Raw genomic sequence first — 16,842 nt, 5'->3', positions numbered from 1 at the left:
ACATATATATATATATATAATACAAATTCATACCAAAATTTTTAAAAACAAGATCTGTTTGAACCGAATATTTCTTTTATTATTTAATTAGATCTATTCATTAACTTATAATTAAATTTACTATAATATCCACAACAAACTCGTATAAACTTCTAATAAAATAACATTGTTCGAGTTTTTAATTGAAACTTTCTTGAAGTTTTCAGAGATATCAATAGATAAAAAATTTATAACGTCTCTCCAATAAAAAAAGAACTGTCATACAATTGCGATGCTTCGACCGATATCGACGGCAAAGGCTATTTCGTTGCAACTTGATCCACGCGACTCCAATGACGGGTCATCCGATAAAGCCACGGATGGGCATTTCGGAACACAGACATTATTTACATTTGAAACAACGAAAGAGACCCGTTCGAGCTCGGAAAAGCACGGCGCGGCGCCACCACAAACCATCCTTTGTGTCCGCCTATCCGTGGGACGTCAAGCACGAGGGCACGTGGAACGGGCAGCCGGATTCAGTAGCGCAAACACTCTTCTATACAAACGTACACATACATACTTGCGTGCATACTTGCACACGCGTCCCACCGTTGTGTATATATGCACGTGCACTCAGGCACGCGGACACGCCCGCGCGTGGATGCAACGGATAACATGCAATTACGGGCCGTGTCATCTACCTTGTCTTGTCCCCGTTCTGTGCGCGCGCGGCGTTATCTCTCGTGGAACGCCTGCGGCATGCGTGGCGAAAACGACGAGAGCATGCCGAGTATGCCGATAACGAAACGTTACAACCGAGCTCATGTGACACGGCTCGATCGACAGCGACGATCCTGCAAGGCTGACCCCTTCAGCGAATTCCTTCGTGTTGTGGTATTCGCTTGATCAATCGACCGGTTATCGATGAAATTGTAGACAATCGTGAATACACAGCAAAGTACAGGTTATACGCAAATAATAATTACTTGTTTCAAATATTTCAAAAGTTCACATATCCGCAAATTTTTTATATAAATTTATTATCACAAGCAACAAATTTATTCTGAATCTTAGTAAGTTAGTACTTCAATTAAGATTCTTAAATTAAAACAAATTCGATTTCTTATTTATAAATTCGCTTCTTCGATCAATTTTATAGTGTATTCTTTAAAAAAATAAATTTTTGTTTGGAGTACGTAATAATGAGTTTTTTAAGATTTGTAATGAGTATGTATTTTAAGATTGTTATCAAGAAATATTCTTTGTTAAACGTTAGAAACGTTATTAATAAAAGAAAGAAGATATACTGAATAATTACTTTTCTTAGCAAATAATATTTTTCTGTGGATAGATTAATTATCAGATTTCGTGCTCGCATGCGAAGGTAGAATTTTTATCTTAATTTAAAAGAGATTTTTAATTCATTGTGTCACTCCTTTATTTCAGAAGTGGTAAGAGTTAAATTCAAAAAATTAGGGATGGCATCACATAAGAAAATTTAATATTTTTATCTTAGTTTTTTCTCATTGATCATGTAATGTAGAATCATGGCTTTGAAAGAAAATCATTAAAACAATTATTAAATGTAACAAATGTTTATTTATCGATGTAAGGGAATAAAATAGTTTTGATTAGTGAGACTATCTGTGTCGAGTTATAGCAATTAATGTTCTAGAAAAAAAATTTTTTAAATAAATTATTTTAGATAAATTTTATATAAAACATTAAATAAAAAGTAATACATATTATTCTTTAAAATTCTTGTAATTAAGATGATGTTCAAACATATATTTATTAATATTTAATTTTTTCAGTATAAAATTGGCGTATACGAATAGAACCTGAAAAAAAGCTTTCATGTTTCAATAATATAAAATTTTATAAAGATATTATAAAAATGAGATATTGGAAAGTGTTACAAAATTCAATTATTAATTAATAAAATATTACAAAAATTAAAAAATCAGGAATATTAAAAAATAGTACAGCAAAGCTTAAAGAAATGGAAAATTATTTGAAATATAATTTATAAGTTCTTCCACCGTTCAGAAATAATTATTACTCATATCTCTTTGTTTTCTAGAGTGCTAATAATGTAATGACATTATCGAAATGACAGTTATATCCTCGAAGCGTTATTATCATAACAAACTCGCGCTAAAAACTTTTTTATTGGTTGAAGCATTTATTATATTAGGTGTAGTAAAAAGAAATCCATTATTTTTCCATTCAATTTTATGCAAAAATAATGGATTTCTTTTTATTACACCTAATGTATACGGGCGCATAACTAGTATATAATTAAAGATCCGCAAGATCCCATAAAACGTACAACCTAAGGCTGTAAATCAACATGACAACACATGTTTACAAGTCGAGTACAGTAATTAATCTAACACGAACTATCGAATTTATAGATTATAAATGGCTTTTTGCGGCTAATTATCGACTCACTGAAAACTCAGACCCTTCACAATTTCGGAAAATTAATCAGATTTTAAGCATATCGGATAAAGCACTAAATAATTAATGCAAAACTCGAACTTTGCGCACATGAAGGTTGTCAGATAAGATGGTCAATCTATCGACAGGGATGATCCCATTAAGTTAATGGAACTGTTCGTCATGAGATATTTTTGCGTGAGTACATTTACGTGCGAATACATGGCCGAAGTATCGAGAGAGAGAAAGAGAGAGAGAGAGAGAGAGAGAGAGAGAGAGAGAGAGAGAGAGAGAGAGCATATTCGCCGACGCGCGAGAGGGAGAGAGAAAGAGGAGAGAGAGGAAAGAGAAGATGGTACGCACAAGTAAGAAGAGAAGGAGGAAAACGAGGAGGAGGTCGACGCTACCGTGTCACTACCACCTGACGCCGGTAGCCAGTAGGTAATTACCTGTACCTGAACTCTCGACAAACTAAACTACCTCACAGCTTATGCGATATGACGGGGAGCCTGAGTACACACAAGCACCTTCCACCGCTTGCATAAAGGCAAGGTGGTTACATGGGGCGTCGTCGTGATATCCCACGGAAAAATCCCCTCGATAGTCTCGGTAACTGCCGCGAAGATGTCGACAGGAAAATCACGAGTGGCGATTACGAAAATAGTGTTTGCCTCACCGCGATAATTGGAATCGATTAAGTAAAAAAATAAAAATAAAAAAAAAATAAGAATGATAAAAAATATATATTCTCAAAACTTTGAGAATAAATCAATATTATTAAAGAAAAAACAAAAAACAATATTATAAAACAATGCAGATTCTTATAATAAAAACAATTTTGTATACCATCAGTATGTATACCATCACTTCATTTTATAACAAAAGAATAAATTTGACCTTATCATTAAGTCATCCTCTGTATAATAATATTAATTCAAATGTAAATAACGATGTCAAATAATAAAATATAATAAAAAATAATATATACAAAGATACATCGTTTGCTTGTAGCTCGTATGTCATTACGTATGAAAATTTGATGCAATAAAAAGCAAAGAAATCGCAAGAGGATTAATTTGACACTATTATTTAGATTGAATTATTTGTGAATTATTTGTGAATTTTAAACAAACGATACTGAGAATGACCTGAATGGCTTTTATTCTTTTATTGTTAAATGAATGATATAAAGAATTGTTTTCGCTATAAAAATCTACGTGAGTTTTCCTTCCTTAATAATATTAAATAATAGAAAAATTTCCACGCAAAGTATATAGCTGTTACTTTGATATAAATCGTAATTATGTGACAATCATTGTGACTTTTCGGCTACAAGTTTCTTTCGCGCGACGTTTCTCGGTATGTAAAAACCCACGATAAATCGTTACTCTCTAGTCGGTTTGTTAACAATTTGTCACACGCCTCTTTCTGTTATCTGTCGGCGAATTAATTTGCCGATTGACGGGCGAACGGATAGGACAGAATGTTTAATTGCGATCTGTAAATTCAGACATAACATTTGTAACAATATTATTCGATTGTAATGCGCCATAAATATATGATAAACGTTGCAGCCTCTCTCCACTGATGTTTATTCGCTTGCGATTTATTAACGTTGATGTCATTTTACGGGTGATAGCCGTACAAGTCAAAGTAAAACGCCAGACGTGGATTTAATTAATTTGCTGCAAGCGTTTTCTTTACACACGCTTGTTCCCATCGAATTTATCGAACAATTTTCTGTTCGTTTCTATTCCGAAGCGATTAAATACAGCCGAGCCGATAATAGTGGGACTCTCCAATGACAATGACTTTACGATACGAAATCATGGCGATGCATACATCTCTATGGTGCAACGATTGACATCTATGCGGGTGCAAGCATCCAGAATCCATCTATTTTCGAATCATGTCTCAATGCTCCGATTAAGTGGGCAACGCGATAAAACAAAGATTGATTGACTCAGGACAAAATTCGGCTCAAGGACAGTGCTAAACGAAAGCGTTGATATAAATGGTTGTTATTGTGAAATGGTCTATTTCTCTAAAGAAAGTGGCAGAAAAATAATAATTTTGATAAAACACTTAATTTCTTACATATACTTACAAATTATAGAAATCAACATAATGAAATAAACACAATTACAAGAAAAAGTCAAAAATATCTTCCAAAAATATTTTCTAGGGCAAAATTATTAGCACAACTGACAATTAATGTGTATTCATATTGATAATACACCTGTCAGTTGTGCTAAATTTGCACAATTTAGTGTTTTTCATTAAACAAGATCAACATCTGTTTTTTTATTCCTGCACTAAACTGCACTAGAACTTTCTTTTTCGCTTTCGCCAAATATTAAACAATATGTATCTGTCTTACTTGAAGTTCCAAAAGTGTACACTAGTTCAGTCATAGAAAACAGACCTAAGGAGAAACGTGAAGAAGTCCCGACATTCGTTCTTTGTATCATTTAGTTTAGTTTTTAACTGAGTTACAAGAAATAGTGGATTATTTTTCAAACTGAAATAATAATGGCTGCGAACCGAGAGAGAGCTGGATGTTTATTGTAAAAATTTGTATGATGATTATAATAAACAATGAAACAGACATTTAAATCTCTATATTACGCTTTTTCAATATTAACAGAAACAAATAATTTTGCACATCATATAAATAATACGAATATTGAATGATTATACAGTTTGAAATATAAAAATTATGTCATTACTAAATCACTCATAAACCTTACTGAAGCGTTACTTAAACACAAACCTGATTATTTTTCTTCTGTGATTACATTTATTACATTTATTTGTGTTTTTATATCATTATATTATAAAGTATAAAAAATGAAATTTTTATAGAAATAAACAGTTTGCTGCTATTTTTTTAGATACTGACTTTATTCTGTAATAACAACCTGCTATCGTTTAGCATTGTACATAATTCTCATGTTCTCTTCTTCCAGTCCGAAAAATTTCAGACCAGACGCGAGCTCGCCACGCAATTGTATTCCTAAATAAAATTATAATTATAATTATGCATGTGATATAATAACATGTAAATAATGAACGATATAATTATGTAAATAGATTGTAATGAAGTAATTAACAAATATGATTATTGCATCGAATAATGTGTTGCGGTATAATTATTCCGTTACTGCGGCAAGTAAATAATTGTAATATCAGTTGTCACACGTATCTGATGTATTGTCATTTAATCTTGTCTAATAGTTAGCGTAATTTCATCATTATTTAAAATGTTTCAGAAAAAAAACATGGGAGGAAGATTAGATATGGGGGTAGAAAAGTTCTCGGCTTGACATAGAAATAATGCCATAAACTGTTATAATTTTAATTAAGTTTGATCCCATCCAGAACTATTATTAGAATTTCAGATGCATTCAATTTCTTTGTTTCGCTCATGTAAAGCAACCAACGTTTGGTTCCATCATGGCAATACACCCACTCATACTTTTTCAATTGCGAAATTGTATAAATTGCTCTTTGAATTGTTTCCATGCGCATCATATTTACTAGATTTAGACCCCAGTGACTTTTTCCTTCTTCTAAATATAAAGCAAGGAAAAGATCCGTCTCAAATTAATCGAAACTAGCTTTGAAGATTTAAGAAATCATATATAGATAGTATAAAAAAAGTAAGAATATCGTTAGAATAAGTATATTTAACTGAAGAGGATTTATATTGAAAAATAAAAAAAATATTGCCAAAAATATGTTTTTAATTATATAAGAATAGAATTTTTCGAACTATCCTCGGACGTGTGTTCGGAGAAAGAGTAAGGTAAGGTCTTATTGAATCTCATTGCCCGCGAGTCCACATTTGTCAAAGTTCTCTGTACATGTAGCCAAGGTTAAAGACCGTCGGCGTGCAAGAGCATGTGCTCGACACGCGAATGTTTAATCAGAGTCGCGTTGTGATTGCACGCGACTGTCACTCAGCTGAACTTGTGACGAGTGCAATCTTGCCGGTTGCGCCGATGCAGCGTGTCTTTCGTTCATATTGTCGCACGTGTGGGTGTGTGTGCCTATGTGCCTGTATGTACAAGAAACCTGGAGAGAAGGTATCTAGCTGGGTGATGGTAATGGTACAGCCGCGCTGCTACCACCGTACCGTCGCCACCACCACCACCACCACCGTCGCCGTCGCTGCTGCTGCCGCTGCTGTTGCTGATGTTGCTATCCCTTCGACCAGCTGTTACTTCCTGCAGCGGTTCTCCATCCTTGTCTCTCGTCCGTCGCCTCACAGCCCGTTTTACTCTGTCCTCGGAAGCTTATCAGGAAACACTCTCCTTCGCTGATTTCTTTTGATCGTGACGAGCATCCGCGGTATTCGATATCATCGAGTAAAGCGTTGGTCGTCATTTTTTATCACAATAATGAGTACTTTCCATTTGGTGACATGAATCGACACAAGTGTGTCGTTCTATCTTTATTATTCACTAAACTGTCAAGAAAGATAGAACGATTTGTGTCACTAAATGGAAAGCAAGCCTGTTATATAGCCTGTTATATAGCGATTAAATTGGATTGAAGTTGAAAGCTCCGACGATTTCTCTTTCCGCGGAAAATATAACGATTATAACCGTAGAATCACTCAAAAAAAAGTATTTAATTATTGTCTCTGTTTTTCAAATACTTAAAGATATTTTAAACTTTTTTAATAAACAAAACACTATATGTTTGAATTTAAAACACATCGTCTTTAAAAAATGGAGATAAGAATAAAACATTTTAATGTCTTAAAATGAAACACTTTTTTTTTAGTGATGTCGTTTAAAAAATATCGAAAGAGCCAATCTGTATTTTCCACCTTTTATTGATTTTGTAAAAATGAAATTCCTAATGCAAAATTTATTTTAATAACGCTTCGAGTAAACGTGACGTAAATTATCTGCGTGAAATTACTCGTAACATTTTCGGCTTTTTACAATATGTCGTAAATTTCGATACATATGTGAAAGGAGGCGTGTACCATAGAAAATTTCGGACAACCGCGCGCCATTTTTCTGCAGAACTCCGTTTGTCTTCGTCACTAGTAGAAAATCAAAGTTTACCCATGTGGGTTATCCTTGCGGACCATATGCGCGCACACACACATACACACACACACACACACACACAACACAAAACACACACACACACACACACACAAACATATACGTGCGGAACCCAAGGCAGCATCTGAAGCGTCGCGGCTGTTCGATGCCGCGGGTAAACTTTTCTTTGAGTTCTGTTCGAAGATATCCGTTATCCATGATAATATCTACATATTCGAACGACGAAAACAATTTCATCTGTAAATCTGCGTCACGCGAGTCACTTGAATTTTTATATATTTTAACTCGCACACCATTTTCTAGTGCGAAAATGTAATCGTTTTACTTCCAGTTTATTTACAATCAGTCAATCATATTGAAATTGCACTAATATTAGAAGTTTTTTGTGTACTCTCTATAAAGGGAAAAACAAGCGAATAAATTACTTTAAAAATAAAAAAAGAGATGAAAAACGAAATATTTTATCAGTATAAAAAATGAATCACACAATGATTGAAAAGTCAAAAAATTTCAGAATCCTATTTTTTTGCAAGAAATATAATATTAATTAAAAAAATAGAAACGGGCAATAATGATTGCTTGATTCTTCTAGTATTAAATATTGTAATAATGTACTAAGAACTAGATATAAGTTCCATTAAATACAAATTAAATAGATTTTCGTGCTCATATGCGTACCGATATCGTGCATCAAATTGTTTCTCACTGAGGCTCTTTATTTCTTCGTAGCACGCATCACAGTCAGACATTCCATAACGATGAAGAAGTTCTCCGCAAACTATTACGTCAATCAACCGTTCCTTCCACGAGTTACTTTCGCCACACTGTTACTGACGTAAGTCATTCGCAATTAGCAGTTACGCTTACAGCGATCCTTACTGTTTTCACAGTTGCATGGAACTTCGTATGACTTCACAGAAGTATAAGATTATTACACAAGTTTACGTGGCAATTTATTTCGTAATTAATATTTCGTAAAATTTATCACTATTTTCGCAGTTTTTAAATCTCTATGAAATCAACAGTTATAATTCACTTGTAGAATTTTAATATAAATTAATATAGTCCTGATTTTTATCTCGAACAGAAGAAATTAAAAATTTCTAAATATGTTTTTGAAAAGTATCTTTTAGTAATTACCGGTGTACAAGTATGAAATGACGATTTGAGAAACAGATGGCGCACCAATACAGTGTGACGTACAAAGATTTAACATTATATGCCATTTTATTGTACCATCAACAAGTGTCAAACGCGCAAAGTGATTTGATTGAAAAGTGTTTGCATAGTATTGTGTTGCTGTGTTTAATATAATGAAATTTGTACCAAATAAGGAGTATTCGCGGACAGCATAAATTTTTTGTTTTCATTTGAAGAAAACTGCTGCGGAATCATAGCGATTACTTGGAGAAGCTTATGGTGAACATGCTCCATCGCAAAAAACGTGTGAACGATGGTTTCAGCGTTTCAAAATTGGAGATTTCAATGTTACAGACAAGGAACACGGAAAACCGCCCAAAAAGTACGAAGACGTGGAATTGCAAGCATTGCAGGATGAAGATGATTCATAAACACAAAAACAACTCGCAGAACAATTGAGCGTTAGTCAACAAGCTGTTTCCAATCACCTACGAGAGATGGGAAAGATTCAGAAAGTTGGCAGATGGGTGCCACATGAATTGAACGAGAAACAGAAATAAAGAGGCGCAAAAACACATGTGAAAAAAATTTTGCTCGAACGATACAGAAGAAAGTCATTCTTGCATCGTATCGTTACTGGGGATGAAAAGTGGATGTTTTTTGAGAATTCCAAGCGCAAAAAATCATGGGTAGCGCATCATCCACATCGACCGCAAGACCGAATCGCTTTGGCAGGAAGGCGATGCTCTGTGTTTGGTGGGACCAGAAGGGTGTGGTCTATTATGAGCTATTGAAGCCTGGCGAACGGTTAATACCAAACGCTATTAACAACAATTGATCGATTTGAACCGTTCGTTGCTTAAAAAACGATCAGAATATCAAAAGAGGCAACACAAGGTCATTTTTCTCCATAACAATGCTCCATCACATACGGCAAAACCAGTTCGGGACACGTTGGAAGCACTCAGCTGGGAAGTTCTGCTCCATGCGGCTTACACACCAGACTTGACTCCTTCCGATTACCACTTGTTTGCATCGATGGGTCACGCACTTGCTGAGCGCTTTGGTTCGTACGAAGATGTGAAAAAATGGCTCGATGAAAGGGGAAGATTTTTACTGGCGTGGTATCCACAAATTGCCTGAAAGATGTGTAACTAGTAATGGAGTATACTTTGAATAAATCTCTTTTTATTATTCTTCCGAATTTAACATGTTTTTTTGGGGAAAAAAATCGTCATTTCATACTTGTACACCCCTAGACATAAAGTTTTAAATGTAAATGTCTAGAGATTCTGAAAATGAATTGTTTACTTTATAGGGATAATTTTTAAAACAATGCATGTTAAAGCCATTGTACCCTGATTTAATCTGAGTCAAAGTGAAACATTTTAAATTATAAAATACATATTTTATCTAACAACAATAAAGTGTAATGCAAACTTTACGGTTTAAACTCGCGTTTCTAAATTTATATTAAACAAATATATCTTTTCGTCAACTTGTGTACAATAGCTTTAACGTGCTTAATCGAATTCTATTAGACGTAGAACTTTAGAGTCAAATCTGTCTAATAGTCCTTATCTATGAATCTAAGAAAATGCGAGAAATGATGATATCGCTCAACAAATATTATCATTAACGTTGATTCATTGAAAGTACATAAAAAATTTTAATTTAAGATTTATTGGGAGTTTTCCAGCAAGAGACATAAATTGATAGAAGAGTCATCCTTGTTCGATAATTAGTAAGAAACAAAGATACAATGACTTTTGTGTCGATTTGTGCCTCTGCTGGAAAGCTCCCTTTATTTACTGATATAAATGACGTACTGATTATGAAAGAATACATGCGGCTACTAATCGCAGTTGCTAACTGCAACTGCACCCAGATTAGCACCCGGGTTTACGCACTCGAGCCATACGCAAGGTTCCGCACGGAGCAAGGTGGTCTTCGTGGGCGACGTTCGACGGGGTACGAAGAGAGCGAGATCGATAAAGCGCACGTGCTCCATGCGGCTGAGAGTCCCTGGCTGGAAGTAAGTACGGTGGGACTCAGCTGTCGCCTCCTAATTGCCGGGACAATGCAACAGATGGCTTTGATCGCAATCCCTACCCACGGTCTTCCCGCTCTCGAATTCTCCTTCGTTCTCTCTCTCCCTCATCTCGAACAGAGCTCCTTTTTCTTCCGCCCCTTTCGCCGCCACCGCCGCCGCCGCCGCCGACGCCGCCGTTTTTCTCGCATCCTTCTTCTCGCGGGCCTCTTCCCCGCCAATTCGATCTCGACATCTCGCGACTCCATGTGTTCGATTTCATCTCGCCGACAAGCGTACCACTTAAGTACCGAGGACGTCATCCTCGGATTTCATCCTGGTCACTGTTTCCGTCTGATCGGTTGCACACTTGAAAGTTAACGCGTCACACGATGCCTAATGTCTTTTTTTAACTTAGCTAAATGCAGAGGAGGAAGAGAAGATGTATACGGGCCGTTCCCCTGAGTTTAATCAAAAATAATTGGACGTCTGTTGATAAATCTCTTTCTGATCTTGTTATGCCATAAATATCGAAAAACGCTAGCCGTGGTTTAATTTCATTTCCTGTCTCTTTTCAAAAACAGAATTACACAAAGCAAAGGATTCAGCCTCGATTAATTTCAATTATTACAGAAATCAACTGTAAAAAATAAAAAAAAAACAATGTTAAATGGCCCAGTTAACGTTTATGGAAATGGAGCCTCAGGACAATTTCGTTATCCTAAAAGTCAGTAATTAAATTAAACACGCGCTTTCAAAGGGGCTTAACTATATATTCAGTACATCTATAAAACTAAATGACATCCTGAGATTTCGAAGCGCATCACTAACTTATTCTCCCGTTAGTGCCCTGATATCATGAGCCCTTCAGTTTTAGGAGAAGATTCTCGGTAGCGAGAAGAGAGACAGATGTAACGCCGAGGACGAGCTCCAGGTCGTAAGCCGCACCCCGTAAGTACACGCGGTGTGCGAGTGACTATCGCGAAATACACCTCGAACGGCATAGCGTCGGGGATATCCCGGCAGCGCGGGCGGATATGATATCAGCCTCGAGCAGAATCCCAGTGGAAGTGTCGGACGTGCCTTATCGCGTCTGGACCAGGCAGTCAGGCGGCGCACAAACCTAACCGACACACACCGGGCCAGCCAAGTTGACTGACTGCTCGCAGGAGTTTCGCCATCATCCCCCACGGAGCACATTCTATCGTTCTCTCTTTCTCTCTCCCTCTTTTCCTCTTTTGCCTTGGCCTGTGATCTCTTGCATTACGCTTCCGCATATACACCACGCGTGCACATGTATGCTTCTATGCACCTAAATTCGTACTAAGGACCGCGATAGACATGTACAAAGCCACTAAGCCCATTAACTATCAATACATAATGATAATGTAAAATAGAATTTTTCTTTTAATTTCTTTCTAATTAATATAATAATAGATCATTATGTTTTTTATACGTCGTGAATTTCTATTACATTTTTTTAAAGAATTCGAATTCAAGCGGAAGTAGTATTTTTCGTAATAAAATTATTTGAAAGTTTTAAGATGCTTATCAGCATCAGATTATTAAAATTTTTCTAGGACGTCTGTGAGCATCAATATTATTAAATTGCTCAATTTAATTTGTGACATTATTATTCTAATTCTAGGTTTGCATTTTAAGAGTAAAATTAAAATCGATGCACAGTTTGTATGATTGAAAGTGTACCTATGTAGAATAGATAATCTAATAGTGAACCAGTAGTACACTATAAACTATTGCGATATTTTGTAAATGCGTTATCAGATTGTGCTTCTATCATATATCATATATTGTGCAGCGACTCGCATTTAAACTCTTCCTCGGTTTCCCAGTCAACTGACAAATCGCGCCAAAGATGGCCATATAATGTCATTTTAAGAAATTTGATTGCAAAGTAAGTTTTTTTCGTAAGTTTTATGCATTTTTTATGTTTTTGTTGTTGTACCTATCATTTTTTTCATTGTGCAATAGTTTTGTGCACATTTGGCTTTATTATTCTGTAAGCAATTTTTTCTGTTATATTATTTTACCACATTATTTAGGAGATTATTGTGGAAAAGGTTAGGTAGTCTACAATGAATCATTTTGACGTAGTGAAATGAACCATGGTATATTGTAGACCACATAATCTTTTTTACGAAAATCTTCAAAATAATATTCATTGTAATTCATTGTAATGATTATTTAGAATACGGTCCCATAAAATCTCAATAAAAATATACTCATTTGACACGTTTTTTTCACTCAAAACGAAAAAAAAACGCGGTCGGCCTTGTAAATTCTCACCACCTTAATAATTATCTACTTTATAAATAAACATTTAAAATAGAGCAAAACTAAAATAATCTCAACAATTCACAATATAAAACATCTAGTTTATTATTAAAAACAGCATGGTTCATTGTATACATACTCCTTGTACACAATGAACCACATTCCGATTTTTTAAATAATCGAAATTGTGGCTAAATTTAAAAAATAACTTAAAAATTATTATTTACAATATATAAACAAAATTCATAAACTGTATGTCAAAACTCAGATCTTCAATTCAATAATTGAAAGAGATATAAGCTTCTAAAATTTACATGGTTCATTGTTGGACCACTTACCTTAGTATATAAATTCATGCTGAATTATTTAAACACTAAAGATGAAGCTTAACCGTTTAGAATCTTTATTCCCTATTTATTTTATAAAGGATTTTTTAATCATCGAATTATTAATCGAACGGCACACCTCGCACATCTATGACGATTTTATATAGCGTTGCGTTCAACAAAAAGCGATCCTGAGACGAGCAAAGAGGACATGAGAGAGAACCCGCGCTCGGACGCGATGACGGGCTTTGATGTGCCAGAAGGGGCTTTTTTCCTGAGCCCCGGTTTCCAAGTTAGCTGCGGGCTCGCCGCTCGTCTAGATAACCGGCTCGGGCTGAATGTACGATTCGAGCGAGAGCGCGTGGACTGGATATACGGGTACCGCCATGCAATATTCCGAACTAATGTACGATGCGCCCACAGCGTGGGCTCTCGCGCGGACATCGGCGAGGTCGTTCCTTTTAATTTTCAGTTTCGAGGATCGGGGTCAACTTCCGGAAACATTCGTTGGGAAAGAGCGTCACACGATCTACCTAACTAGGTTCGTATTTTAAAGACCTTTTGGAATTATTATAGAGCCCAAGTTTTTAACAGTATAGAAGTACCGAATGATCACATAAAAAGAACGGTTTTGCTAAAATATCTAAAAATTTTTGCCATTCTATTCAGATCTAAAAATAATTTTGTTAGATTATCAAAATAATTATGTAGAATGCTCAAACTGATTTCTAGAATGTCAAAACTTTTTATTGCTTTATTGCTAAAACTATTTATTGCGATATTGCTTATCATGCTTGAGATTCTTACGTAATTATTTTAATAGTCCAATAAAACTATTTTTAGAACTATATATACTTAAATGTTTAGATTTCAGAAAATTGTTTTTTTCTTGGTATTACTGAAGAAATTCTAAAATTTTTTAACTTTTCAATAATTGTCTTTTATACTAATAAAATATTCGGTTCATTATCTTTTTTATTTTTATAATAATTTATTCATTTAATTCTTTTAGTAAAAAATGTTAATATTTCCAGTAATAAAGCTGACAAAAGCTTGGAAAAGAAATTTTATATATATAGGATAGACCAATCGAATCAATAAACTTTGAGACAGTTGTTGTCGGTTTTTTATTTCAAACCGGCTAGTTACTTTTGCGTTGTATAAAACTGTTGTCTATTGTTTTCTCTGCACCAAAAACAATAAACAAAGCTTATATTGATCCAATTTCGGTCTATTCTACATATTTTAAAGTTATACGTTTATTGTTTTCGTATTAAATTTACAAACTTTGGATAGGGTTACGTATAATTTACACAGTAGTTTTGTTCGTTCGAATTGAAATTTTATTTCTACGATTTCTGTTACCTGTATCCATTTTAATTAAAAAATTTAATAATTTCGTCAGCAATTTAAAATTGGCTGTCGCATGGCGATCTTGGTAAGTGACAGATTGTAAGCGACAGCATGACGACTGACAGCTGCGCTAAGCACGGAAATCCGCGTTAAGGATGACTAAAAAAAATAATGTACCGTGATGCGAATCTGAAATTAGATAAACTGCACTTACCGCACCTGTGCGCTACACCATCGACACGCTCTCGAACGAGAAATGTCGATATCCCGAATTAATAGAATAGCGACCTCCTGCTAGTTCGATTCAGCTGGGTACCGAGCGATTTGTTTTTTCCGGTCGTGCGATAGATCAAATAGACTAGAGTGGCCACGTTGTTAATTTTCAAACGACACGTGTCACTCCGCCGACACGTTATTACAATATATTGCCGACTGTGATGGAAGTGAAGAGGATATTAACAACTCTGAACGTCAGGTATTCTACGCAACGAGATCATTGGTGACCGTGTCATAATTAAACCTGAAGCTAATAATGATACGTGATCATTCGCGTGTTAATAGCGATTAAAGTTTCATATATTTCAATTTCGATCCCATTTTATGTCTTTTAATGCAGTAAAAGAATTTTCTCCCATAACCATATATCATGAAACAACAGTCTACTTAATTCCATTATGTCACGTCAAGAATCTGTCAATATGTCAGTTTACATTTTGCAAAGCATGACATTATACGAAACTAGATTGTGGCAAGAAATCGATAGGTCAATGCAAATTGATATTTACACATTAACAAGTAGGTTGACCTAATCGATTGTCTTCCAAGAAAGTAGAAATTCGTTTATGAAAACATTCATCCGCATTAGACTCTATTAGAAGCTTCCAAAAAGTGGAACCTATCTCAAAAACGATATTAATATATTTTAATAAAATAAAATTTTTTTCAAGATAATCGACTTTCATGAAGATCGATATTATTTCAAGGATACGAAAGCATCATCGAGTCACTGCTTCTTTGTCACGCAATCGATATCTTTTCAACAACACTGAAAGAAAAGCGTTTGTGTACTGTACACATTGCAAAAATTGATAAAATAATTCTAATTAGGAGTTCTATTGTTATAGTTATTATTGCTATAAGTTAGTAGAAAATAATTATACATTTGTAGTATATATATCAAGTAGAATGAATATATATTGAAAAAAAATGTATTAAATTTTATAATAAATATTTGTTTGAATAGTGCTAACCAAACATTTACGTAAATAAATATTTATTCAATAAAAAAATGATTGTTAAATCAAATCAATGGTTTTTGTACCGAATAAATATACTTTTATATTTAATAAATATTTAGTTCATTACTATTTAAACAAATGATTTACTAAAATTTAGAATATTTTTTGTGTATTTTTCTTGAAAATGATTATAATTTTTTAGAAACTCCATATGTTGTTTTTTTGTATCAAAAGTGACACAATTGAAAAATATGATTTTCCAGTTGTTATTGTATATAATAACTTTGGTAAAGATTACTCACTATATCAATCATTAAAAATAAACTAATTCAAGTTCTCACAATCCGCCAAATTCGCCAAATAGCATAATCACATTATGTGGAATTAATACTTGAATATATTAAAAAATTCAATGCAGAATATTAACAAGGACTTTCGTTTCCAATAAAAATACAAAATGTTTTTCACTGTGTACTCACCCTTACTCTTAGCCTTGAAGTCGAGATCGACTGGAAAGGAGTCTACGGTGTTGGAGACGGTCGTCGGTGGATGGCAAATAATGCTGGATGACTGCAGAGCGGGGGTGGCGGTGGCGGCGGCGACTATCGCCGTGGTGGTTGTGGAAGGATTCGCGTTCACGGTGGAGACGCCGTTGCTGTTGGTGACGGTCGTGGTGATCGCCGTCGCGGGCGAAACAGTGAGCGTCGCGACGGTCGCGGTGGTGGCCGCCGACGTGCACGACGGTGAGGCCTGCTGGTAGCCGCAACATTCCTTCGTCTCTTCCTTGACCTTGATCTTGTGGAGGATCGTCGTCGTTGCCACTCCGCCCTCCACTTTCATGCTCGCGAGCCGCTTTCTCACCTGCGGGCGGTGGCATAAATTATATGCAAATTGCTTTCATGATGGACCTTGGGACAGTTACGGGAGCAAACGATAACTAAGAGTGATAACGT

General features: G+C 35.0%; 1 protein-coding gene and 1 pseudogene across 1 annotated transcript in view; one reads left to right on the top strand and one right to left on the bottom strand.

Annotated features, from left to right (window-relative positions):
- Positions 1 to 8,418, top strand: part of LOC108691193 — a 21,901-nt pseudogene extending 13,483 nt beyond the window's left edge.
- Positions 1 to 16,842, bottom strand: part of LOC108691190 (protein CBFA2T2) — a 50,458-nt gene that overhangs the window by 16,298 nt on the left and 17,318 nt on the right. Inside the window, exon 2 of the mRNA XM_018198855.1 lies at positions 16,369 to 16,750. Within this exon, the coding sequence (XP_018054344.1) occupies positions 16,369 to 16,729 (361 nt within the window). The 5' untranslated portion in view covers positions 16,730 to 16,750. The remainder of the gene's footprint in view (positions 1 to 16,368; positions 16,751 to 16,842) is intronic.

Source organism: Atta colombica, unplaced genomic scaffold (genome assembly GCF_001594045.1).
Source record: "Atta colombica isolate Treedump-2 unplaced genomic scaffold, Acol1.0 scaffold41, whole genome shotgun sequence".
Lineage (NCBI taxonomy): Eukaryota > Metazoa > Arthropoda > Insecta > Hymenoptera > Formicidae > Atta > Atta colombica.
This window is presented reverse-complemented; position numbering and strand designations above follow the sequence as displayed.